This window comes from Ochotona curzoniae, unplaced genomic scaffold (assembly GCF_017591425.1).
Source record: "Ochotona curzoniae isolate NIBS_2020 unplaced genomic scaffold, NIBS_Ocur_1.0 contig_78, whole genome shotgun sequence".
Lineage (NCBI taxonomy): Eukaryota > Metazoa > Chordata > Mammalia > Lagomorpha > Ochotonidae > Ochotona > Ochotona curzoniae.
The window spans coordinates 3974009-3994799 of record NW_024466559.1 but is presented as its reverse complement, the minus strand read 5'-3'; the positions used below and the strand labels follow the sequence as shown (position 1 = coordinate 3994799).

At 56.5% G+C, this 20791-nt stretch overlaps 2 protein-coding genes and 1 pseudogene across 4 annotated transcripts; 1 reads left to right on the top strand and 2 right to left on the bottom strand.

The window, feature by feature from the left end:
- Positions 1 to 442: 442 nt before the first annotated feature.
- On the bottom strand, positions 443 to 569 carry LOC121164479 (annotated as a pseudogene).
- Positions 570 to 6767: 6198 nt separating this feature from the next.
- Positions 6768 to 10148, top strand: FZD8 (frizzled class receptor 8). 3 transcript variants are annotated; one of them, XM_040992530.1, is made up of 2 exons: positions 6768 to 9308; positions 9363 to 10148. In XM_040992530.1, the coding sequence occupies exons 1-2, from the start codon at positions 7361 to 7363 to the stop codon at positions 9467 to 9469; spliced, it is 2055 nt and encodes a 684-aa protein (XP_040848464.1). In that variant the 5' UTR covers positions 6768 to 7360; the 3' UTR covers positions 9470 to 10148. The 3 variants fall into 3 exon arrangements, with proteins under 3 accessions (XP_040848464.1, XP_040848463.1, XP_040848462.1); XM_040992529.1 differs by having other exon boundaries at positions 6768 to 9323; XM_040992528.1 differs by having other exon boundaries at positions 6768 to 10148.
- Positions 10149 to 16359: 6211 nt separating this feature from the next.
- On the bottom strand, positions 16360 to 20172 carry GJD4 (gap junction protein delta 4). Its single transcript, XM_040992618.1, has 2 exons — positions 19878 to 20172; positions 16360 to 17357 (listed from the first exon to the last, which is right to left on the bottom strand). The coding sequence occupies exons 1-2, from the start codon at positions 19939 to 19941 to the stop codon at positions 16360 to 16362; spliced, it is 1062 nt and encodes a 353-aa protein (XP_040848552.1). The 5' UTR covers positions 19942 to 20172.
- Between the last annotated feature and the right edge of the window lie 619 nt (positions 20173 to 20791).

Here is a 20791-nt window from a genome sequence, read left to right as displayed (position 1 = left end):
CACGTGGTGGCCCAAGGACTTGGGGCGCTGCCACCCATACAGGAGACACCTTGGGGACATTCCTGGCTCCAGATCGCAGATTAGACCCAGCCTGGGCATTTCAGGAGAGTGAACCAATGGATAGCTGTCTCTCTCGCTCTTCTGCTCTCTCTCTCTTCCAAAAAATAATTTTTTTTGAAGATTTATTTATTTTTATTGGAAAGTCAGACATACAGAGAGGAGGAGAAACAGAAGCGAAGATCTTCGAACAGCTGATTCACTCCCCAAGTGGCCACAACGGCCAGAACTGTGCTGATCCAAAGCCAGGAGCCCAGAGCCTCGTCCAGGTCTCCCATGCGAGTGCAGGGAGCCAAGACTTTGGGCTGTTCTCAACTGCTTTCCCAGGCCGCAGGCAGGGAGCTGGATGGGAAGCAGGGCAACAGAGATATGAGCTGGCACCAATATGGGATCTGGGTACGTGCAAGGTGAGGACTTGAGCTGCTAGGCTACTGTGCAGGGTCCCCAAATAAATTTTTAAACTGATACGAACAGATACTATACTTGATCTTAGCCAAAGGCCAAGAAGAGATCCAAATAAATTTTTAAAAATCTTCCCACTTGGCAGCATGGCAGCTGCTGGCGGTACCTGAGTCAGATTGGACTCAACGCTTGGGGCCCTAGCCCCAGCCACCACTGCCGGGCAGTGGGCAAAACTTCACATGTTGGCCACCTGGCAGCAAGCGCTGAGGTCTTGGGAGTGTGGAATTACTTCCCAGGAACATGCATGGATAAGACCACTATCCATGTAGGTGAGGAATGAAACCTGCGGGATTCCCAATGACAGGACCATAGTACTTGCAGGTAAGTGAGGGGACTGAGACCTGGTGGTTTGAAGAGGAGAAACCGGAAGGTCTAATGGGTTGGATCAATGCATCAGCCCGCATGGGAGTCCTGAGTAGGACTTGTTAGCATGGAACACAGGTGACCACCACATGCCAGTGCACACAAAAGCTAGAGCTGGGAGCCTGTCTAGCAGGACTAGATCCCAGTACCTAACTGAATGTTGCAACAAGGGATGAATCTCATTTGGCAGGGCCATGATGCTGAGGAAGCACACGAGAGAACCAGGGGTGGATTCTGTGGGGGGTATGTGGGCCAAACCCTGTGGAAAAATAAGTCCCACTGATTAGCTCAAGAGTTGGAGTGGTGATGGACACAGCTAGGTGTGACCACAGAACCTGCAATCACTCAAGGGAACAAGAGCAGTCTGGGCAGGTCCGGGCTACAGCAATCGCATGTGCATCCTGAAACAGGACATGGGGCAGGCTGGGCCACAACATTCACCAACTCATACAAGGCCAGGTTGGAGGAGCTGGGCTATGCCAGGCAAGGGCCTAGCACCAGCTGGCATGTGCGAGATTTGGGTCTGGGAATGGGCCAAGCAGGGGAACTTGGGAAACTCCTCTAATGGGTCATAGCTCCCACCGATGAGCACATGGTCCAGGTCTGGGGGTTGAGCAAACTGAGCAAGATAGGTCCATCCACTGGCAAGTGTGTGGGTTGGTTTTGGAAGGGGGCAGACCAGGCGGGGCCAAACAAACCTTAGCTCACCAGCAAGTGCAGAAACCAGGCTGGAGCATAGGTTTTGCCAGGCTAGGCTGTCACACCTACCAATCTACATGAGCCAGGGATGGGAGCAGACTGAGCAGTGCCAGGTTCCAGTTCCAGTCAGTGAGAGTTGGAACTGAAGGCTGCCCAGGTCAAATCAGGCTACAGCATCCAAAGGCAAAGACCAAGACAGGTGAGGGGCTATGCCAAACTGGGTCAGAGCAACCATGTGTGAGATCTGTGGCTGGGAACAGGCTTGGATGGAGAACAAAGGGGACACCCTGACTGGATTGTGGGGCCCACTGGTCAGCGCGAGAGCTGGAGTGGGGGCTGCAATATGGTCTGGACATGGCTGCAGTGTCCCTCAGCACAAGTCCCTCAGCATCAGACTGGGCTAGACTCCAGCAGCCACTGGTGCTCATGTCAGGCATGAACCATGAGAACCAGGGAAGGTGTCGGATGGGCTAGGCTAGGTCTCTGCCCCTACTGAGCCATTTGTGAGCTGTATCTGGGTATGGACCAGGCTTCGCTGGGCTGTAACACCCAACAGGAAAAACCAGAATGGGTGAAGGCCAGTCAGGAAAGGTCACTGTTCCTGCTAGGACAGGAGGTGGACTAAGTAAGGCTGGCCCACGGACCCATCGGTGTGAGTGAGATCTGGCACTGGGAGAGGTTCTGATAAAGGAGCTTGGGGAACTCCTCTGTCGGGACACAGTCCCTATAGGTGAGCACAAGAACCATGACAAGGAGCAGCCCAGACCACGCCAGGTTATGGTACCCACCGATACACATTTGGCTGGGCTAGTTCACATCACCCACTGGCAAATTCAAGCACCAGAATAGAGTGTGGGTCGAGTCAGATTGAGTCACAACACGTGTCAGTTCACATGAGAGCAAGGACTGGGGGCCGGCTGAGCTGGGCTGGGCTGTAGTCCCTGCCAGCATGAGCTGCAACTGAGGGCAGGTTGGGCCTGGCCAGGCTACAGCACCCACTGGCAAATGCCGAGGTGAGGCGGGCCATGCCAACTGGGCTGCAGCACCCAAACAGCAAAGGTGAAACTCAGAGGGGGAGGGAGGGACCCCAGTAGGGGGGCTGCAAGGGGCTCCCCTGCTGGACCATCACTCCCACTGGAAGAGAGAGAATTGGGATAAGGCAGACCCGGCAGGACTTCAATTCCTGTTGACCTCATGTAAGATCAGGGGAAAACCAGGCTGGGTTGACTGTTCCAACTGGCTTGCATGCACAAGCCAGAATAGCATTGGTTTGGCTGGACTTTGCCTCAGCATCAGCTGGCAGATGATGGCGCAAGGAGAGCAGGGACAAATTCTGTCAAGTTAAACTGCAGAACCAGCTGGAGAGTGCAGGATCCGGGAGTAGAATGGGACCAGTAGGGAAACAGTGGGTACCTCCCTCTTGGGTTGCCACTCTCAATGTTGAGCATGAGAACGAGGACTGAGGCAGGCATTGCTAGACAGAGTGGCACCCACTGGCATGCGTGTGGGCTGGATAGTGGGACTGGTTGGGTTCAATTAGGCATCATGGCCCTTGACACGTATGAGAGCTGAATGGGATGTGGGATGGACTGGACCCGTCAGCTGTACATACTGGCAAGCACGAGAACCAGGGCAGGGGGCAGGCCTGATAGGGGTTACTGTGGGTCGCTCCAACTAGGCTGCAACTCCCACCAGTGTCCATGAAGGCCCAGTGTGTGGTGGGCAGGATCAGTCTGAGCTGCAACACCATTGGTTTGTGTAGAAGATAGAGGTAGAGGCAGAATTGACCCAACAGTTGCAACCACCAGCATGTGCATAAGCTGAATGGGGCGACGGATGGTGCCAGATCCTGTACTGACATGCACACACAGACATCAGGTCTGGGATTACTTCAGATGAAGTTTCTTTGAGGGGTCACTCCAGCTGAATTGCTGGACTCAGAATCCCAACCTTGGAGAGAAGTGCAGGTTCCATGGTCTGATCGTGGAGTGCATCTGTCAGAGCTAGACCTCCTCCATGGTTTAGACGGAGCAGTGGACAGCATTTCCAGGTGCACATGGAGGATATGGCAGTCCATTGGAGTCTGCAGAGAACACCTGGTACCACAACAGAGGACGGAGAACAGAACAAGTTCATCAACTACCCGAGCCACGTGTTGGCAGTGACTATCTGGGCAAACTGAGACTCTGAGGTAGACTATATCAGCCTGTGGGTGCTGGAGAGACTTCATCGTGCTTGGAGTGGCAAGGTTGGCAGTAATTCAGAACTGCTGAACTATCGAAACCTCATGAGTAGGATCCTCAGAGTATGCCCCACATCAGGGACCCTGGGATGCCTGGGAAGCTGGGTGTGGCTTCTCCCCTTATCTCCCTCCTTCCCCAGATACAGGAAGGAAAAAAAAGAATGTGGAAATGGTGATCTCACCCACCTTCCTGTAGCTCTTGACCCCTAGCACCCTAATCAAATATGTAAAAATCATCAAAAATAAAAATAATTTTAAAAAATCTTTCCAAAGTTAAATGCCCTGACATTAGCCAACACAGTTTTAAATCCTCTAAGAATACAACACCTATTTCCCTTAAACAGAAGAAGAAAAAGAAGAAGGAAGGAAGGAAGGAAGGAAGGAAGGAAGGAAGGAAGGAAGGAAGGAAGGAAGGAAAGAAGGAAGAAGAAAGAAAGAAGGAAGGAAAGAAGGAAGGAAGGAAGGAAGGAAGGAAGAAAGAAAGGAAGGAAGGAAGGAAGGAAGAAAGAAAACATTTAGAAAAACAAACGGTGTCTTACGTAACACCTGAGGAAATTCATCAGTGCCTAAGGACTCCTCCACTTAATCTTCTTTCAGCAGGTGTCTGGTGAGAAGAATCTAAATTATTTTTTTTTTTAAATCACCCGCAGGAACACACTTCCTGCCGTTTCCTTCTTGTGACCCTCAGCGTGTGGATAACCTGTGGTGTGTGCATGGATGGTGCTTACTGTTCTCTGAGCGGGGAGGCAACGCTTCTGCAAAACCTCTTGGCTCACATCCTGCCTTCCGCCCTTCCTCTGCTTACACTTGAGATACCTGCTCTGAAACCCCTTTAGATGCTGCCCAGCGTGCCTAAGTCATCACCAAAAAAAAAAAACAAAAAAAGACTTCCCTATCCTGGAAATGCTGTGTGACACAGGACAAAGACCTTTATTTTGCCTGCAAACTGATGCAACATCCAGCTCTCTTAGCTGAAACTGTTACCACTGCACACACTGGCTTCCAGTCACTCCCTAAGACTTTTTTTTTTCACTTTTCTCATTTTTTTCAAATACTATTCTTAATATTCGCTCATTTATAATTTTTCATGATCTTATGCAACTAGTTTTAATCTCCTAAAGCAGACCAAAAAAATCCCCCCACACTGCCTATACCATGATATTTTTAGATTCTGAACTTAATGCCTGCTTATTTTTTTTTCATACGAGCTTAATACACTTACCAAAATTTTCCACATTCCACATCAGCAAACCTTTCATCTTGTCTCCAAAAGAAAAAAAAAAATCCAGCAAGAATCAAATGCCCATGAAGCGCCAAAATCAACTCTTTTCAGCCTCAATTTTCAAATGTCAGGTTGTTTTTCTGTCTGATTCTGGTAAATTTATAGAGCGCGATTCTAAGCTTCACTATTTGACATTTCCCTGCTGCGCAAAAGCAGCGGAGTGTGTTGCTTTTGGAAGGGCGCTCGCTCGCTGGGTCTGAGCTTGTCCGGGTCCCCGCAGAGCAGCGCGCAGGTGCCCGGCTCGGTCCGCACGACCCTCGTGGGGCCTCACCTGTCCCTGACCTAACCGCGCGGCGCGCACAAGGGGCCACCAGGAGAGGCGCGCGACTCTGCACACTCCACGAATCTTGAGTGCGGGATTCTGGTTTGGATAGCGTAAAGCAGAAGACGACAGAAGAGAGAGAGGAGAGAGAGAGAGAAAGAGAGAGAACACAAGAGAGAGATGGGGAAGGAGGGAGGAAAGAAAGGAAGAGAAAAAGAGAGAGAATGAGAGAAGGAGGGAGACGCAGATGAGGGAGACTCCACCCTCCCGGCCAACTGAAGTGCCAGCTCCCGAGATTACAGTAATTACAGCCGCAGCGTGAGTCCCACACAAGCGCTAAATGAAACAGCACATCAATTAAAACAGAAACGCTCCATTCGGGGAGAAAGACAACCCCCTGCGACGCCCTAACAAGCGTCAAGGAACCTGCCGGGCCACCGGCTCCTCGCTCATACCCCCACCCCATCCCGTTCCCAAGCGATTGTGCGCGCGCGCGCGTGGCCGAACCGCAGCCCCACGCGTGGCCCCCCGCGCGCCTCCCACCACGGAGCACGGCCAGGGTGACCGGGTGAGGGGGTGACGGACTGGGGGACACCCCGCTAGCTGAGAGCCCCGGCACTCTGCGTATACGGCCGGGAGCTCCAAGTACCCAGACAGGAACCCGAGGCTGCACTGTGTTACGTACAAGTTTTGGTTTTGTTTTTAGGAGAACCCTGGAATGTTTTGTACGGAGAAGCACCGCGTCCCCGGTGCTTTATTTTTCTTTGGGGAACGTGGGCTCACCGGAAGAGCAAAACCCTGCTCCCTGCCACCCTACCCCAAGGAAGGAAGGAGGCTGGCTGGGCCCCCTTCCCACCGAGTCACACTCTACGCAGGCGGGGTGGGGGAGTGGAGGAAGGTCCAGGCGTGCAGACCCTTGTCTCGAAAGACCGGTTGCTGCTTCGTGGCGCCCAGATCTCCAAGCCTCGCATCGCGAGGACGACCCAGGCAGAACCTCTTCCCGGGGCTGGCTCGTGGGACAGCGCGGATTCCCCGCAAGGTGCGCGGGGATTGGCACTGGCTCCGCCCGCTGGAAACCCGAGGAAGCGCGCGCAGCACAAGCCGCCCCAGGGCCAGCCTCGGGAATGGCGAGGCCGAAAGGGTCGCCGGGGAGCTGCTGGCGGCCCTCGCGGCGCTCTCCACGGTCAAGCCCAAGGTGACCCGCACTGACCGCCCGCAGGGCGCGCGGGGCCCCCCCAGCCCGCCAGCCCGCAGAAGGCGGAGCAGCCCCCGCGCCGACCCCGCCCCGGCCGCCGGCGATTGGCGTGCGCTCGGGGGAGGAGCTGCGCCAAGGCTGTATAAATATTCATGAGGCGGGCGCGCGGTGCTCGGGGGCCGCAGCCGGGAAGTTGGGCGAAGGCCACTGCTCCCGCCGAAGCGGCGGCGGCTGGGCCGGACGCGCCGCTCAGGTGTCCGCTGAGCTTCCGGAGAGAGCTCGGGTCGCACACCAGGCTCGGAGGAGGAACCGGCTGGGCTGCTGCAGAGCGCGGCGCGGATTTGCACCGCAGGCAGAGAAGGAGCAAGCGGCTGGCCAGGCGGACGCACGGAGAGAGAAAGCGGCGACGGCCTCGGGCAAAGGCGGATCCTGTCCGCTCGCGACCTCGGCTGGAGGCGGGCATGAGAATCCGGAGCCCGAGGGGAGCCCTCCGGGCTTGAGCGGGCCCCGGTTCTGCGAGCAGCTCGTCCCCAGCCATCTTGACTGCGGCCCGGGCGGAAACTTGCCGCTGCGGCGTCACCCGCCGCCGCTGCGCCCCGAGCCCGCCAGCGTCCCGGCCGCAGAGGGGCCCGGCGCGCGTTAGGGGGAGCGAGCGAGCGAACGAGTCGGGGCGATGCGCCGGGGCCGGGCCGCCCTGCTCCGCGAGAGCTGAGCGCGGGCCTGCAGCGAAGCGGAGAGGAGGAGGAGGAGGAGGCGCCGGCCCCGCTGGCGGCGGGCGGAGACCCGAGGGCGCGCAGCATGGAGTGGAGCTACCTGTTGGAAGTGACCTCGCTGCTGGCCGCGCTGGCGCTGCTGCAGCGCTCCAGCGGCGCTGCGGCCGCCTCGACCAAGGAGCTGGCGTGCCAGGAGATCACCGTGCCGCTGTGCAAGGGCATCGGCTACAACTACACATACATGCCTAACCAGTTCAACCACGACACGCAGGACGAGGCGGGCCTGGAGGTGCACCAGTTCTGGCCGCTGGTGGAGATCCAGTGCTCGCCGGACCTCAAGTTCTTCCTGTGCTCCATGTACACGCCCATCTGCCTGGAGGACTACAAGAAGCCACTGCCGCCCTGCCGCGCCGTGTGCGAGCGCGCCAAGGCCGGCTGCGCGCCGCTCATGCGCCAATACGGCTTCGCCTGGCCCGACCGCATGCGCTGCGACCGCCTGCCGGAGCAGGGCACCCCGGACACTCTGTGCATGGACTACAACCGCACCGATCTCACCACAGCCGCGCCCAGCCCGCCGCGCCGCGCGCCGCCCCCGCCTCCGCCGCCGCCCCCGCCTCCGGGGGAGCAGCCGCCGCAGCCCTCGGGCAGCGGCCACGGCCGTCCGCCGGGAGCCCGGCCCCCGCACCGCGGTCGGGGCGGCGGGGACGCCGCGGTGCCCCCCGCGCGCGGCGGCAAAGCGCGGCCCTCTGGCGGCAGCGCGGCGCCCTGCGAGTCGGGCTGCCAGTGCCGGGCGCCCATGGTGAGCGTGTCCAGCGAGCGGCACCCGCTCTACAACCGCGTCAAGACGGGCCAGATCGCCAACTGCGCGCTGCCGTGCCACAACCCATTCTTCAGCCAGGACGAACGCGCCTTCACCGTCTTCTGGATCGGCCTGTGGTCCGTGCTGTGCTTCGTGTCCACCTTTGCCACTGTGTCCACCTTCCTCATCGACATGGAGCGTTTCAAGTACCCTGAGCGGCCCATCATCTTCCTCTCGGCCTGCTACCTCTTCGTGTCCGTCGGTTACCTGGTGCGCCTAGTGGCCGGCCACGAGAAGGTGGCGTGCAGCGGCGGCGCGCCTGGCGCGGGGGCCGCGGGCGGGCCCGGGAGCGCGGCGGCAGCGGCGGCGGCGGCTGGGGGCGCGGGGGGCGCGGGCGGGCGCAGCGAGTACGAGGAGCTGGGCGCCGTGGGGCAGCACGTGCGCTACGAGACCACGGGCCCCGCGCTCTGCACCGTCGTCTTCCTGCTCGTTTACTTCTTCGGCATGGCCAGCTCCATCTGGTGGGTCATCCTGTCGCTCACCTGGTTCCTGGCAGCTGGCATGAAGTGGGGCAACGAGGCCATCGCTGGCTACTCGCAGTACTTCCACCTGGCCGCCTGGCTTGTGCCCAGCGTCAAGTCCATCGCCGTGCTGGCACTCAGCTCGGTGGACGGCGACCCGGTGGCCGGCATCTGCTACGTGGGCAACCAGAGCCTGGACAACCTACGCGGCTTCGTGCTGGCTCCGCTGGTCATCTACCTCTTCATCGGCACCATGTTCCTGCTGGCCGGCTTCGTGTCGCTCTTCCGCATCCGCTCGGTCATCAAGCAGCAGGGCGGCCCCACCAAGACGCACAAGCTGGAGAAACTCATGATCCGCCTGGGCCTCTTCACCGTGCTCTACACTGTGCCCGCCGCCGTCGTGGTCGCCTGCCTCTTCTACGAGCAGCACAACCGACCGCGCTGGGAAGCCACACACAACTGCCCGTGCCTGCGGGACCTGCAGCCCGACCAGGCGCGCAGGCCCGACTACGCCGTCTTTATGCTCAAATACTTCATGTACCTCGTCGTGGGCATCACGTCGGGCGTGTGGGTCTGGTCGGGCAAGACCCTCGAGTCGTGGCGCGCGCTCTGCACGCGCTGCTGCTGGGCCAGCAAGGGCGCGGCGGCGGCGGCCGGCGGCGCGGGCGCGGGCCTGGGCGCACCGGGGGCTGCAGGAGGTGGTGGTGGCGGTGGTGGCGGTGGTGGTGGTGGCGCGGCGGGGAGCGGGGGACCCCCGGGCTGCGGAGGGGGCGGGGGCTCGCTCTACAGCGACGTCAGCACCGGCCTGACCTGGCGCTCGGGCACGGCCAGTTCGGGCTCCTACCCGAAGCAAATGCCCCTGTCCCAGGTTTGAGCGCCCCGAGTGATGGTGGGAGCCTCCTTTCCACTCCCTCCCTCCCGGCTTCCCCCCACTGTTGACTGCTATTAGCATGATAATGAACTCTTAATGGTATCCATTAGCTGGGACCTCCAGGACTCGCTGAGAACCTGGCGTTACAGCCGCGCCCCCCGCGCAGCCCCACCCCCCTGCACCGCGTCGGAGCAGCTCCTCCCAACGGGATCCCCGAGGGTGGATTCGCTGCGGTCCGCGTTCCCCAACCCTGGGTCTGGAGCCCTTCGCTAACCTGGAGACTGGAGCTGCTGACGGCTCCCAAAGGACATCCGTCCCCTCCCCGCCCCCACCGCCACCTCCTCTCTGCTGGACCCCTGGGTTCTTCGAACCGGAAAACCCTAAGCATGGAAGGGTCTGGAAGCAGCAGAGGGGAGTGACTGCGACCGCTGACCGGGCACATGCCTTAAATAAACGAGCAAGCAATGTCTTAATTATCTACCCTACAAGTAAATACGGGTTTGTTACATTAGAGGATGTATTTATATAATTATTTGTTAAAATGTACAAATGTGTACCATATGTAGATATCCAAAGATATACAATGTGTACATGTCTTTTGTAAAAAGTTTAGAGGTTACCCCCTGTAAGAACAAATATAAGTATTCTATTTTGTCAATAAAATGACTTTTGAGAAGTGATTGGACACCTCGTGCCCCTCCCCACTCCCACCCACTTCTGCGGACTGCCAGGAGAAACAGGGTGTTTTCCCGGTTAGCCCACCTCTACGCTGGCCTTGGGCACCGTGGCAGTCCTGCGCCCGAGCTGTTGGCACGCTCAGGATGGCTGCGGGGCTGGAAGCAAAAGCACCCCAGGTGGGGCGCACTGTTGCTTCCACACAGCTGTCACCTTCGTGGAGGGACCTGGCACTTTGCCTGCTTAGGGCCTAGCGACTCCCTCCTGTACCTGGTCACTCTGGGTCCCCAGACCCACCCCCATGGGTGCCAACTGCGCGCCGGGCTGAACTGCCCACTGTCCAGGTGAGTGCAGGACAGCGCCTAGGCTGCTCCCCAGAGCGTGGCCTGTGGCCATCGGAGCGGCAAGGCGCTTCGGACGCCTTCAGCCCACGGGTGAACATCTTAAAAGTCCGCGCTTGTGAGGCCCCAGGGTGCTGCTCTTCCTGGAGGAGGCAGGGCGGGGTGGAGGAGCTATTATTTCTCCAAGGGGGCTAAGCTAATTTCTTTGAGCGGTTGAACTTGCAGAAGACTGGCGGTTTGTTGAGCTTTCTACCTGTCTGTCCAGTGGCGGGGCACGTCATCGCTGAAGAGCAGCCAGATGAATAGGGTTCGTCTGTAGGAAACTTTTGGGCTTTTGAGTTTGAGAAACTTTGATCTTCTTTCCTCTCCCAGAGCGCTTGTGTAGTCTGAGGTTTCCCTGCCTGCCGCCGCCTCTCCTCCCCAGGCGGACCAATTGGCCACCTCGGAGCCCTTTGCACTGTGCCTTTAAAGGCGCGGAGGACTTTTCTCTTTAAAACGGCGAGGGAGCCGGGCGACAGGAAGACTTGTAACAGTTCTGCGAGGACCCGCTGCCCAATCCGCTCCGCCTTTTAAACAGCTTTCCCGGGCATTGTTAGCGGGCCTAACTGGGGCTCCCGCCGCCGGCGCACTCTGAATGCCCTACAGGGGGTCCCTTCACATAATCCCCAATTTAAAGCATTTTCCTTCCCTGGACAATTGCATTACAAAACTCCCTTCTTTTTCCCTCCTAATTGAACCCATGAACTATTATAAACTACAAGTTTTTCTTTATTAAAAAAAAAAACAAAAAAAACTCTGTGCCTAAATTCTATTGACTCAGCTCTGGCAAGTTTTTTGTTTTTGGGGTTTTTTTTTTCCCCCAGAACCCAGCAGAAAGTAGTAGCTGCTTGGGCAGACTTTTTTTTTTTTTAATGATATTTTTATTCCTTATGCTTGTTATGTTTCTAACAGATTAGCAATAATTTAAAAGTAATTGGTGGGCTCTGGTGCCCCCGGGTCCCTTTTTAACCTGTCAATCAAGATAAGCAATGGCGCTACTGGGCTGGGGAAGGCAGTGGGAGGAGACTTGTCCTGGGGCATCCTGCTAAGATGTTTGTGCTTTCTCCTAATAGGAACCTTTAGTGGCTTTAAATAACAATGATAATAGGATGGAAACTCTTTGGGGTCAAAGGCTTCCGCGGGGAGGGAAGGGGAGAATTCTCACAAGCTGACATTTTGGAAGTCTTTCCCCGGAGTTCTGTCTGCTATGACGTGCATTTTTTTTTAAGTGAGTCAATCAGATTTACAGTAAGATAAGAACAACTACCAGAGCTCCTATGCCAATTTCATCACCCCAAGCCACTGTAAAACCTTCTCTTTGTCCAGCAGCTGTAGCCATACCAGAGTTGCCAACGGGTGACTTGGGTACCCATCTGTGGTCCGCTTTGGACCCCCGTGGCAACTCCTGCATGGGTCTGAAGATAGCACAGCCAATCCTGCAGACCCATGCCAGGGAAGGTGCCAGGGGTTGCACCTGACCAATGGGATGCAGGGAGAGCACAGGTCCCCCGTGAGCATGTTGGTCTTCGCATGGCTCAATCCCATGATGGACACAGCTCAAACAGGGGCCCCAGTGTCAAGGGGCCGGTCAGCCGTGGCACGGTGCCACCTCCTGAACTGTTAATAATTGATCTTTGCAAGGTGCTCTTGGACCAGGTGGCCTTTGGGTGCTTAGAACACCCGCAGACTGCCACCGCTGTCAGGAATTACCGCACCTGGAGCCCTGGAGACTCATGGCACACATCCTGTCTGCCAGTCATCTGCTCTGAGGACTAAAAACTTCCCGACGTTGCTGATCCCCATGAGATCCCCATGAGATCAGACTCCACCGCTGATGTTGGGGTGACAAAGGGAAAAAGCAGGGGGCACCTTCACTGAGTACCCCTCCCCCTTTGGGGGCACCCCAGGTGTGGCCTGAGTTGCCATATATACAAACCTGCCTCTTTTTCTGGAAATCTTGTCAAATACGGGGGTCTGTAGGGGGTGGGGGAAGACATAATTACCGTGTGGCTGGAAGGTGGATGTAAATAAAGCCGAACCTATCAAAATCTTAAGCAAGGGATTTTGGCTGTGAACGGGGAGACACACAAAGCCCAAAGGAAAAGGTTTATTAGAGGGTTTAAGAACCAAGCATGTGGCACTGCCATCTCGTCCCCTGCTCCAGGGTGTGTGGCACTGCCCCCCCACCCCAGGAGTCTCAGAGTTTGGGGCGCGTAGGTCCATAGATTATTCTTGCCAAGAGAAATTCCTGGAAAGATGACAAAGGACGGGGCACGCAGGGTGCAAGGCTGACCTGGACGGGCTCTGGGGGCAGGGAGGGGTGGACGCTGAGCTTTCCATAGGTGATACTCTACTGCCATCTTGTGGCAGCACCGTGCCACCGCCTATTTTTCATTAATTCAGAAATGCTGAACACCCTGACCCTGTTACCCACACAGGACCCCACCCTGGGCTCCTGCAAACATTCACCATCACAAAATTCCAAAATTCCGGTTCATAATTCCAAATTCTGTGAATGAGGGCAGAAATCTGGGGTCCCGCCTGACTTCCAAACTGCACCACAGGACTTCTACCACACAAAGATGGCTTTTACTAACCTCTGCTCAAAAAATCCTCGTTCTCACAGCTGAGAAATATAGTTAAGATCTGTGGCAATCTAAGAGTCCATCTTCTTAAAAACCGTCAGCTGTGTTACTCTTATTTAAAGAACAAAATGCTCCCCAAAGATCTGCTCCACCAAACCTTCAGTGAAAGATGAAAAGACTTTTTCAGTGGGTTCTGGATTTTTATTTATTTGGAAGTTCAAAATATAAGGCAGAAAGAGTGAAAGATCTTCCACCTGCTGATTCACTTCCCCAGATGATCACAGGAGCCAGGGCTGGGCCAGGCTGCAGCCAGGAACTTCTTATGGTTCTCCCATGTGGGTGCAGGGGCCCAAGCACTGGGTCATCTTCTCTTGATTTCCCAAGAGCATTAGCAGGGGTCTCGGAAGTGGAGCAGCAGGGCCTCGAACCGCTGCCCGGAGGGGAAGCTGGCATTGCAGGCAGTGGTTTACCGTGCTACACCACTGTGCCAGCTGCTGCAGTTGGCTTCTTTATGGAATGCACGTCATGTCCCACACACAGCTGTCACCCATTGGAACTCACACGCGGACTGTGGGGTGGTCCGGCAGTCCAGCTGTACAGCTAGGTGATCCAGGGAACACACTGGGTCTGATGACAAGCTTAGGGAAGGAGGATAAGTGGAGGCACACCAGGGCCTCATGGAATCATGTGAGGATGCGCCAGATCCCAGGATGGCTGCCAGTCCCAGGGCCACACAAGACCTGAGACCCCAGCAATCGCAGGACAGAAGGGTTCTCAGATGATGTTACAGGTTCACACACACACACGCGCGCGCCCCAGAGCTCAGCTGGCAGGTTAGGACACTGCAGAGCCCCACTGCGCACTCAGCACCCCCAAAATGACAAGGGTGCTGGCCTGGAGGTTGGAGTTAGTGGTACCTGCCCTCCAGGCTTGTTCCCGATGCCCTGCTCTCTCTCTCTCTCTCTCTCTCTCTCTCCCTCAGGTCATCAGCTGTGTTTCACCCAGTGCTGCAATCTGGCACCCCAGAAGCACAAGTGGTGGTACATCCCCAGGAGTTCCACAGCCCCATGGGACACCCCACAAAGGGAGGGACTGCCACCACAGACTGAGGGAGAAGCTTGTGACCCCAGGACAGCAGGCTCTAGGGAGGAGCTCGCCAGGCCAGCAGAGGTCTGGAGGCCTCTCCACCCCCTACCCCAGCCTGAGGACTTCTGCAAGCCCAGCCAGCTCCAATTAACAGTCCAGGTCTCAGCTCCACCCACACATTTGAAGAAAAGTTCAAGGCACAGGCTGCACTCCAGACACAGAATTCTAAGTTCTCTAACCCAGCCTGGTCCTCTCAGGCAGGCTGAGCTGACAACCACGACACGGGGTGGCGTGGGGATCAAAAGGTCCTCCACCCACCTGTGCTGTTGTCCTTGGAGAGGAAGGAGCATGGGGGTGAGGGGTGCTGGTGATTCTGGGCTCCTGGGAGGGGCAGTAGTCTTGGTGGCTGGAGCTCACCGCGTCCTCTCTCTGCACAGAAAATGCGTGTTATAAACTGACGGAGCCTCACCTGGAGATGACATGTCTGCCTCCTCCTTCCCCAGAGTGAGGGGTGACCTTCCGGACCAAGCACTCGCGATTTTTTTGTTTTCTCCAAAAAGTACAGACACGATAGAGATTTTTTTTTCCCCCATCATTCATCCTCCCCAGCCCCACCATGTCTGTCGGCCAGGCAGAAGCCAGGAGCCAGGAACTTCATCTGGCTCTCTCCCATGCGCGTGGCAGGGACCCAAGGACCAAGCACCTGCTGCCTTCCAGTGTGTGCATGTTAGCGGAAGCCAGAATGGCAGGTAGAGCCAGGATTGGAAGCAGCACTATACCGTGGGGTACAGGTGTCCCGCTGGGAAGCCTCACCACCGTACCCCACAGCTGACTCATGTCGCCCCAGGTGTGACACTGAATTTGTGCACCTTTATGGGGAACCTTGTACAATCCTCCCCAAGGCCAGAAATATCCAGAAAGCTCTAGAAGAGCAGTAGGTTTTTTGGGTTTTGTTTTGAGCAAAAGTTTTTCTTTTTTCATGCTCTTCCTCTAAATACTGTAAACGAAGTAGCAAGTTCTTAACCAAAGACCTAAACAGAGACACTTTCGCAAGGAACCCAGGAGGTTTTGCTGACTATAGCACATGCATAAGTTTCTTTTAAAAGAAAAAAATAATTTGAAATAAGACTTTATGCAGAGAGAATCTTCTAACAGCTAGGACGGGGCAAGACAAAGCCAGCAGCAGGCACTTCAGCTGGGTCTCCCATCTGGGCGGTAGAAGCCCAAGCACTTGGACCATCCTCTGTTGCCTTCCCGGGTGCATTGGCAGGGAGCTGGAGAGGATGTGAAGTACCCAGAACTCCAGCCAGCATCTATGTGGAATGCCAGCATCACCACCATGCTGGCCACAACACCTGTACCATCTCAGATCTTGATATCTCATCCAAATTGTTAGATGAAGTCAGGAGAGGGGCTGGAGATCGGGAGCCTCTGCCGCCCTCCCTGGGAGTGAAGATCAAGTGAACCCCTTCACCTCTCCAGGAAAACGCAAGCGCAGCACTTTCCCTTGTGGCGCTCAGACACTCCCCCAGAGAGAGCTGCACAGAGCAGAGCCAAGGCGGAGAGACGGCTGACCTGCTACTGGCTCCCTGGCCCGCAGCTTCTACCAGCCTGCCAACCTTCACACAGGAGGTGAGAGGCTGGGAGCGCGAGCCGGGGCGCTTCTCACCTGGGGACACACACACACACTGCAGCAACACGCGATGCCCCCCACCGGGCATCCTGGTCACTCCTCCTAGCACACACAACCTTGGAGGCGCGGTCTCACGATGCCATCGGCGTCCATTTTATTAGGAGCCTCGGAGAAGTTACGCGTGTCACGGGGCATCACAGAGGCCTCCAGCGTGAGCAGAAAAACAAGCAAAGCATCTCAAAATCACTTCCCATCTCCTCACCTCACCCAGACCCGGGAAATACAGGCCACAGGACAGTGAGGTCAAGAGCCACACTGCAGCAAACCCCACCCGGTCGCCTTCACCCTTCCGTTGTTGCTTGTGGATGTCCCAATGCATTGAGTCCATGAACGGTGCCTTCTAAGTAAATCTGCCCGCTTGGCCAGCGTCCCCCACAAAGCCAGCCTGGCCCAGTCCTACTGATCATGCCAGTGCTGCCCTCCCAGAATGTGACCAAATGACCAGTCACTTTGCACCTGCTGGGGCGGCTCCCTTCACACCCACTCGGACCTCTTTGCTCTCAAGTGAGGGGCACTGCCCGAGCTGGCTGGCCTGGCAGGGGCCTGCAGCCGACTGCAGGAGTGGTGCACAGCCAGCTTGAGCCGAGGGTCCAGGGAAGATCGCTCCTCTACCACAGTGGAGCCTGAGCTGCTGGGATGCCGAGAGGCCTCCCTGAGTGGCCTGCCCCCTGGCTCCCTGCTCCCCCTGGCCAGGTGATCACTGGCTAAGGACATCCCCTCACTGGCATCTTCATCTGGAAGCTCCGGACACCTGGATCCGTGGGATGTACCACTAGGGCTGGCGGCATCCTCACCTTGGGGCCAGGGGCCAGGGCACGTGGACACCCTATCTGCCTGCTGCCCTCCTTCCTCATCCTCTGGGCCCCCAGGGTGCTGTTCTCTGATGGAGCTGCCCTTGGCCACCAGCCTGGTCTTCCTCCTGACCCTGGCCCGCAGGCTAAGGACCAAGTCAAGGACTCCGAGGAGGAGGGACAGTGCACTGGCTGCCCACATGATCAGGGTCACCAGGGACTTCTCCGTGGGGCGGGACACGTAGCAGTCCACCACGCCGGGGCAGGGGGCGTGGCTGCAGGAGAACCTGGCCGGGCCCAGGAACCCAAAGAGGAGGTAGTGGGAGGCCCCCAAAGCTGCTTCCAACAAGGTCCGGAGACACAGGTGCAGGACGTAGCCCCCGGAGAAGTCAGGCACGCGCAGCAGACGGCATTCCCCAGCCAGCCGACGGGCCGCCAGCCGGGCCCCTGCGTGCAATACGTGGACGCTGAAGACCGCGTAGGGCAGCATCACGGACACGCTGTGCAGCACCCAGAAGCGCACGGGGGACACGGGCGAGAAGGCATCGTAGCAGACGCTGACGCAGCCTGGTTGCAGTGTGTTGCAGGTGAATCGCTCCTGCTCATCCTGGTAGACTGGCAGCGCGCCCAGGACCAGCAGCGCCAGGCGCAGCAGCACCGTGAGGAGGAGCCAGATCTTCCCTAGGAGAGAGGGGGGCTTCGTCACCGCCTCAGGAGGGCCCATCCTCTCCCTCCCCACACGACAGCCAGGCCCAACCGGGGCGCTGAGGCTGGACACCCAAGAAGTCAGCAGAGGGCAGGGCGAGGGTAGAGCAGCAAGTTCCTGGGGTCGGATGGGGGCTGGCGGCTCAGCCTTCTGGAACCTCAAGCATTCAGGTGCCTGCTCTAGGCTCCTCGCTCCCCGCTGACGGGCACCCTGGGAAGCAGCAGGTGCTGGTGGTTCAGTGCTCGGGCCCCTGCCACGCGCATGGGCGACCCTGATGGAGTTCCGGGCTCCTGGTTTTAGCTCAGCGCTGGCTGTTGGAGGGTGGCTGAGAATTCTCTCCCTCTCAAATAAGCCTTTAAAAACAGATTCAGTTTATCTGAAAAGCAGAGGGTTACAGACAAGGGGAGTCACAGAGAGAGAGAGAGAGAGATGTCATCCACACATTCATCCCCCAAATTGCCACAGTGGCCAGGAATGAGTCGGGGCGAAGCCAAGAGCACCCTCTGGTTCTCCCACGAGGGAGGGCTCAGGGTCCTAAGCATTTGGAATCAAATGATAAGTGAGGCAAAAAGAAAAACAAATTGAAACTCATAATGCAGGTTTTCCATCCAATTTTTGAGGATCCCTCCTAGGGGGTGCAATTCAATTTTTTTCTTTCCCTGGGGACTTTTGGCAGTGTTTGCGCATCCGTGGCAGCGATGTCACTGGCGGGACAGCTCGCCTGTGTCCAGCTGAGCCGGACACTGGGCCGCACCTGCGTGTTTTGCAAGATACATCGGGATGAGCAGACTCAGAGCACACCTGACTCTGTGACGTCATTCCACTGGTACTTCTGGGCCCAAAAAGGTCCAAAACGTAAGTCTGCATGCATTACTGACCCCGATGTTATGGCATCCTTCCTGTTTGGAAGCCTGTCAGGGTGTCCCCTGCCTGTGCTTAGCGAGCAGTAACTGTTGCATTAAGGAAAACTTCATGTGACAGTGGCCCCCGGGGGATCTCAGTACCCACAGGGCTCATGACTGGCAGGACTCTCCCAGTCCTTGACACGGGACTTCAGGAAGAGTTTTGTCCCCTCAGACTTCTGTATCAGGCCCGCCGTGCTCCACCACTCTGAGTGACAACTGTCTCTCTTCAGCTCGTCATGAGAGAACCAAAGTGACGCCATGGCCCTGTTCTATGCTGTGGCTCAATTTCTGGGGAATAAACTTAAAACACTGCCAAAATAGGGGCTGGTACTGTAGAGGTTGAAATTTGCATCTGCATCACCAGCATCCCATTTGAGGGCCAGTTCAAATCCCAACTGCTCCACGTCCGATCCAGCTCCCTGCTAATGACCTAGGAAAGGCAGCAGAGGATGGACCAAGTCTACCCTTGTCACTCATGTAGGAGACCCAGAAGAAGCTCCTGGCTCCTGATTTCAGCCTGGGCCAGATCCAGTCCTCTTGGGAATGAACCAGCAGGTGCAAAATCTCTCTCTCTCTCTCTCTCTCTTTCACTCTGTCTCTTTCTGTATCTCAGCCTTTCAAATAAATAAATCAATCTTTAAAAATTAATGTCAACATAACTTAGGAATACGCTGCTCTGTGGTGAGACAGGGAAAAAATGCCACTTGATATCAGAAAACTCAGAAAGTAACCACAGCCAGGGCTGAAGCCATTTGAGCTTTGAACACAAGATGTACAAAGAAACGAGCAAATTCAGAATCAACCATGTGGCAGGCATGAAGGGAGGCACTGCAGAGAAGTTATGGGAAGATGGGGAAGCGTATTTTGATGGAAAACATTTTGAAGTCCTTATCTATGTGGGGTTTAAAAGTTCAGAGAGAACGCTTGTGATGAAACCTATGGACGGATTTCAGAAACAGTTTTGTCCCAAACTTTTCGTTCCCTTCCCACTGACCCTCCTCTGCCCCACAACCCTTTCAAGGCGCACTCCAACCTGTCCTTGTCTCAATTCCTGTTTCCATGACACTCCGACCTCCTGGAAAATTGGACTCCAACTTGGGAGGTCTTGGTGACTGTCATCATTAAAAACAAAACAAAATGAAACAAACAAACAAACAAATAAAACTAAACTTGGAATCTGCTTTCGGGTAAACCAGCAGAGATGGCTGCTTTTTACACATTCAACATTTGACTAGACTTAAACCTGAAACAGATGAATGAGAAGGAAGCAGAGATGAACAGCTGTGGCTTTTCCAGGAAACCTTGACTGCCCTGGTCTTGCCCTGACAAAGCAGCCCAAGACAGTCACACCAAACGCCCCCTTCCAGGGACATTGGTCTCCAGATTCCACACCCGGTGTCATCATGAGACACTGAGACAAGGTCTGAACCCAGGATGGGGTCCCTGGATGCTGGGAAGGTCCCGGGGAGCCAAGGGGAACCCCAGAGTCCCAGCTCTTCTCAGCTCTCCCCAGCCCCAAAGGACTGGATCTGGGTGTGGCCAGGGAGGCTGAGCCGGCCGGGTAAGGGGGTGGGGTCTGTAGACACTCACCCAGCATGGTCACATTGCAGTCCAAAGTGACCAGGAGGAATCCCAGCAAGTCCACACCTCCCATTTCCAGTTGGCCCCGGAGCTTCTAGAGATGCTGAGGGCTGTTGTCTTCACAGAAAGATGCTTTCCTTACTGAGAATCCAAGGGAGATGGGACAGGGAGCGCAGAAGCTGAAGCCCCAGGGAGCAAAGCCAGCCGACAACTGCCAAGCCCCAAGCAGCAGGTGCTGGCTCTGCACTCAGGCTATTCTTACCCCTGAGCTATTCCAGGCCTGTCTCCAGCAGGACAGCCGGACACTCCTGGATATAGCAGAAGCAGCTCCTTTTAGCCCAAGAAGGCAAAGGCTCCGAGCCAGCAGGCCTTGTGGTATCCCAGGAACATGTGCACAGCCCTGGTTGGGGCTCATCTCCTCTGCAGAGCTGCGCACCTCAGCCCATGAGATGTCAGCACTGTAGGTTCCCAGTAGGGACTGACACTAACACAGAGGCAGGTGCAAACCCACTGGCTGCTCGGTGTCTCTTTTGCAGGATGACTGTCCCATGCAGCACTGGCAACAAGGACGAGAGCGGCAGGCACACAGCAGACAGGTGCTCAACTCACACGGGAGGCTGGCTTTTCTCCAGAGCTAGGGATTCTGTGTGCAATGGCTTGGGTCCTGCTGACAGTAGCCACGGCTCCATCCAAGTCCACCTGGGCATCCAGGGAGGACCAGCCTCACCCTGAGGCTGGGACCCTGACACCAGGGCGGGACCTGTGAGGTGCTTCTATTTTCCAGAGAGGCTGCCCTTCCTCCCCCATCTTGGTTCATCCTCTCTCATCTGTTCCTGCCTTCTCTGCCTGCTTCCTCAAAGGAGTCTTGGGATGGAGGATGGAGTGCCAGGAGGAGAAGCTGCTGGTATCTGTGTTCTGTGCTG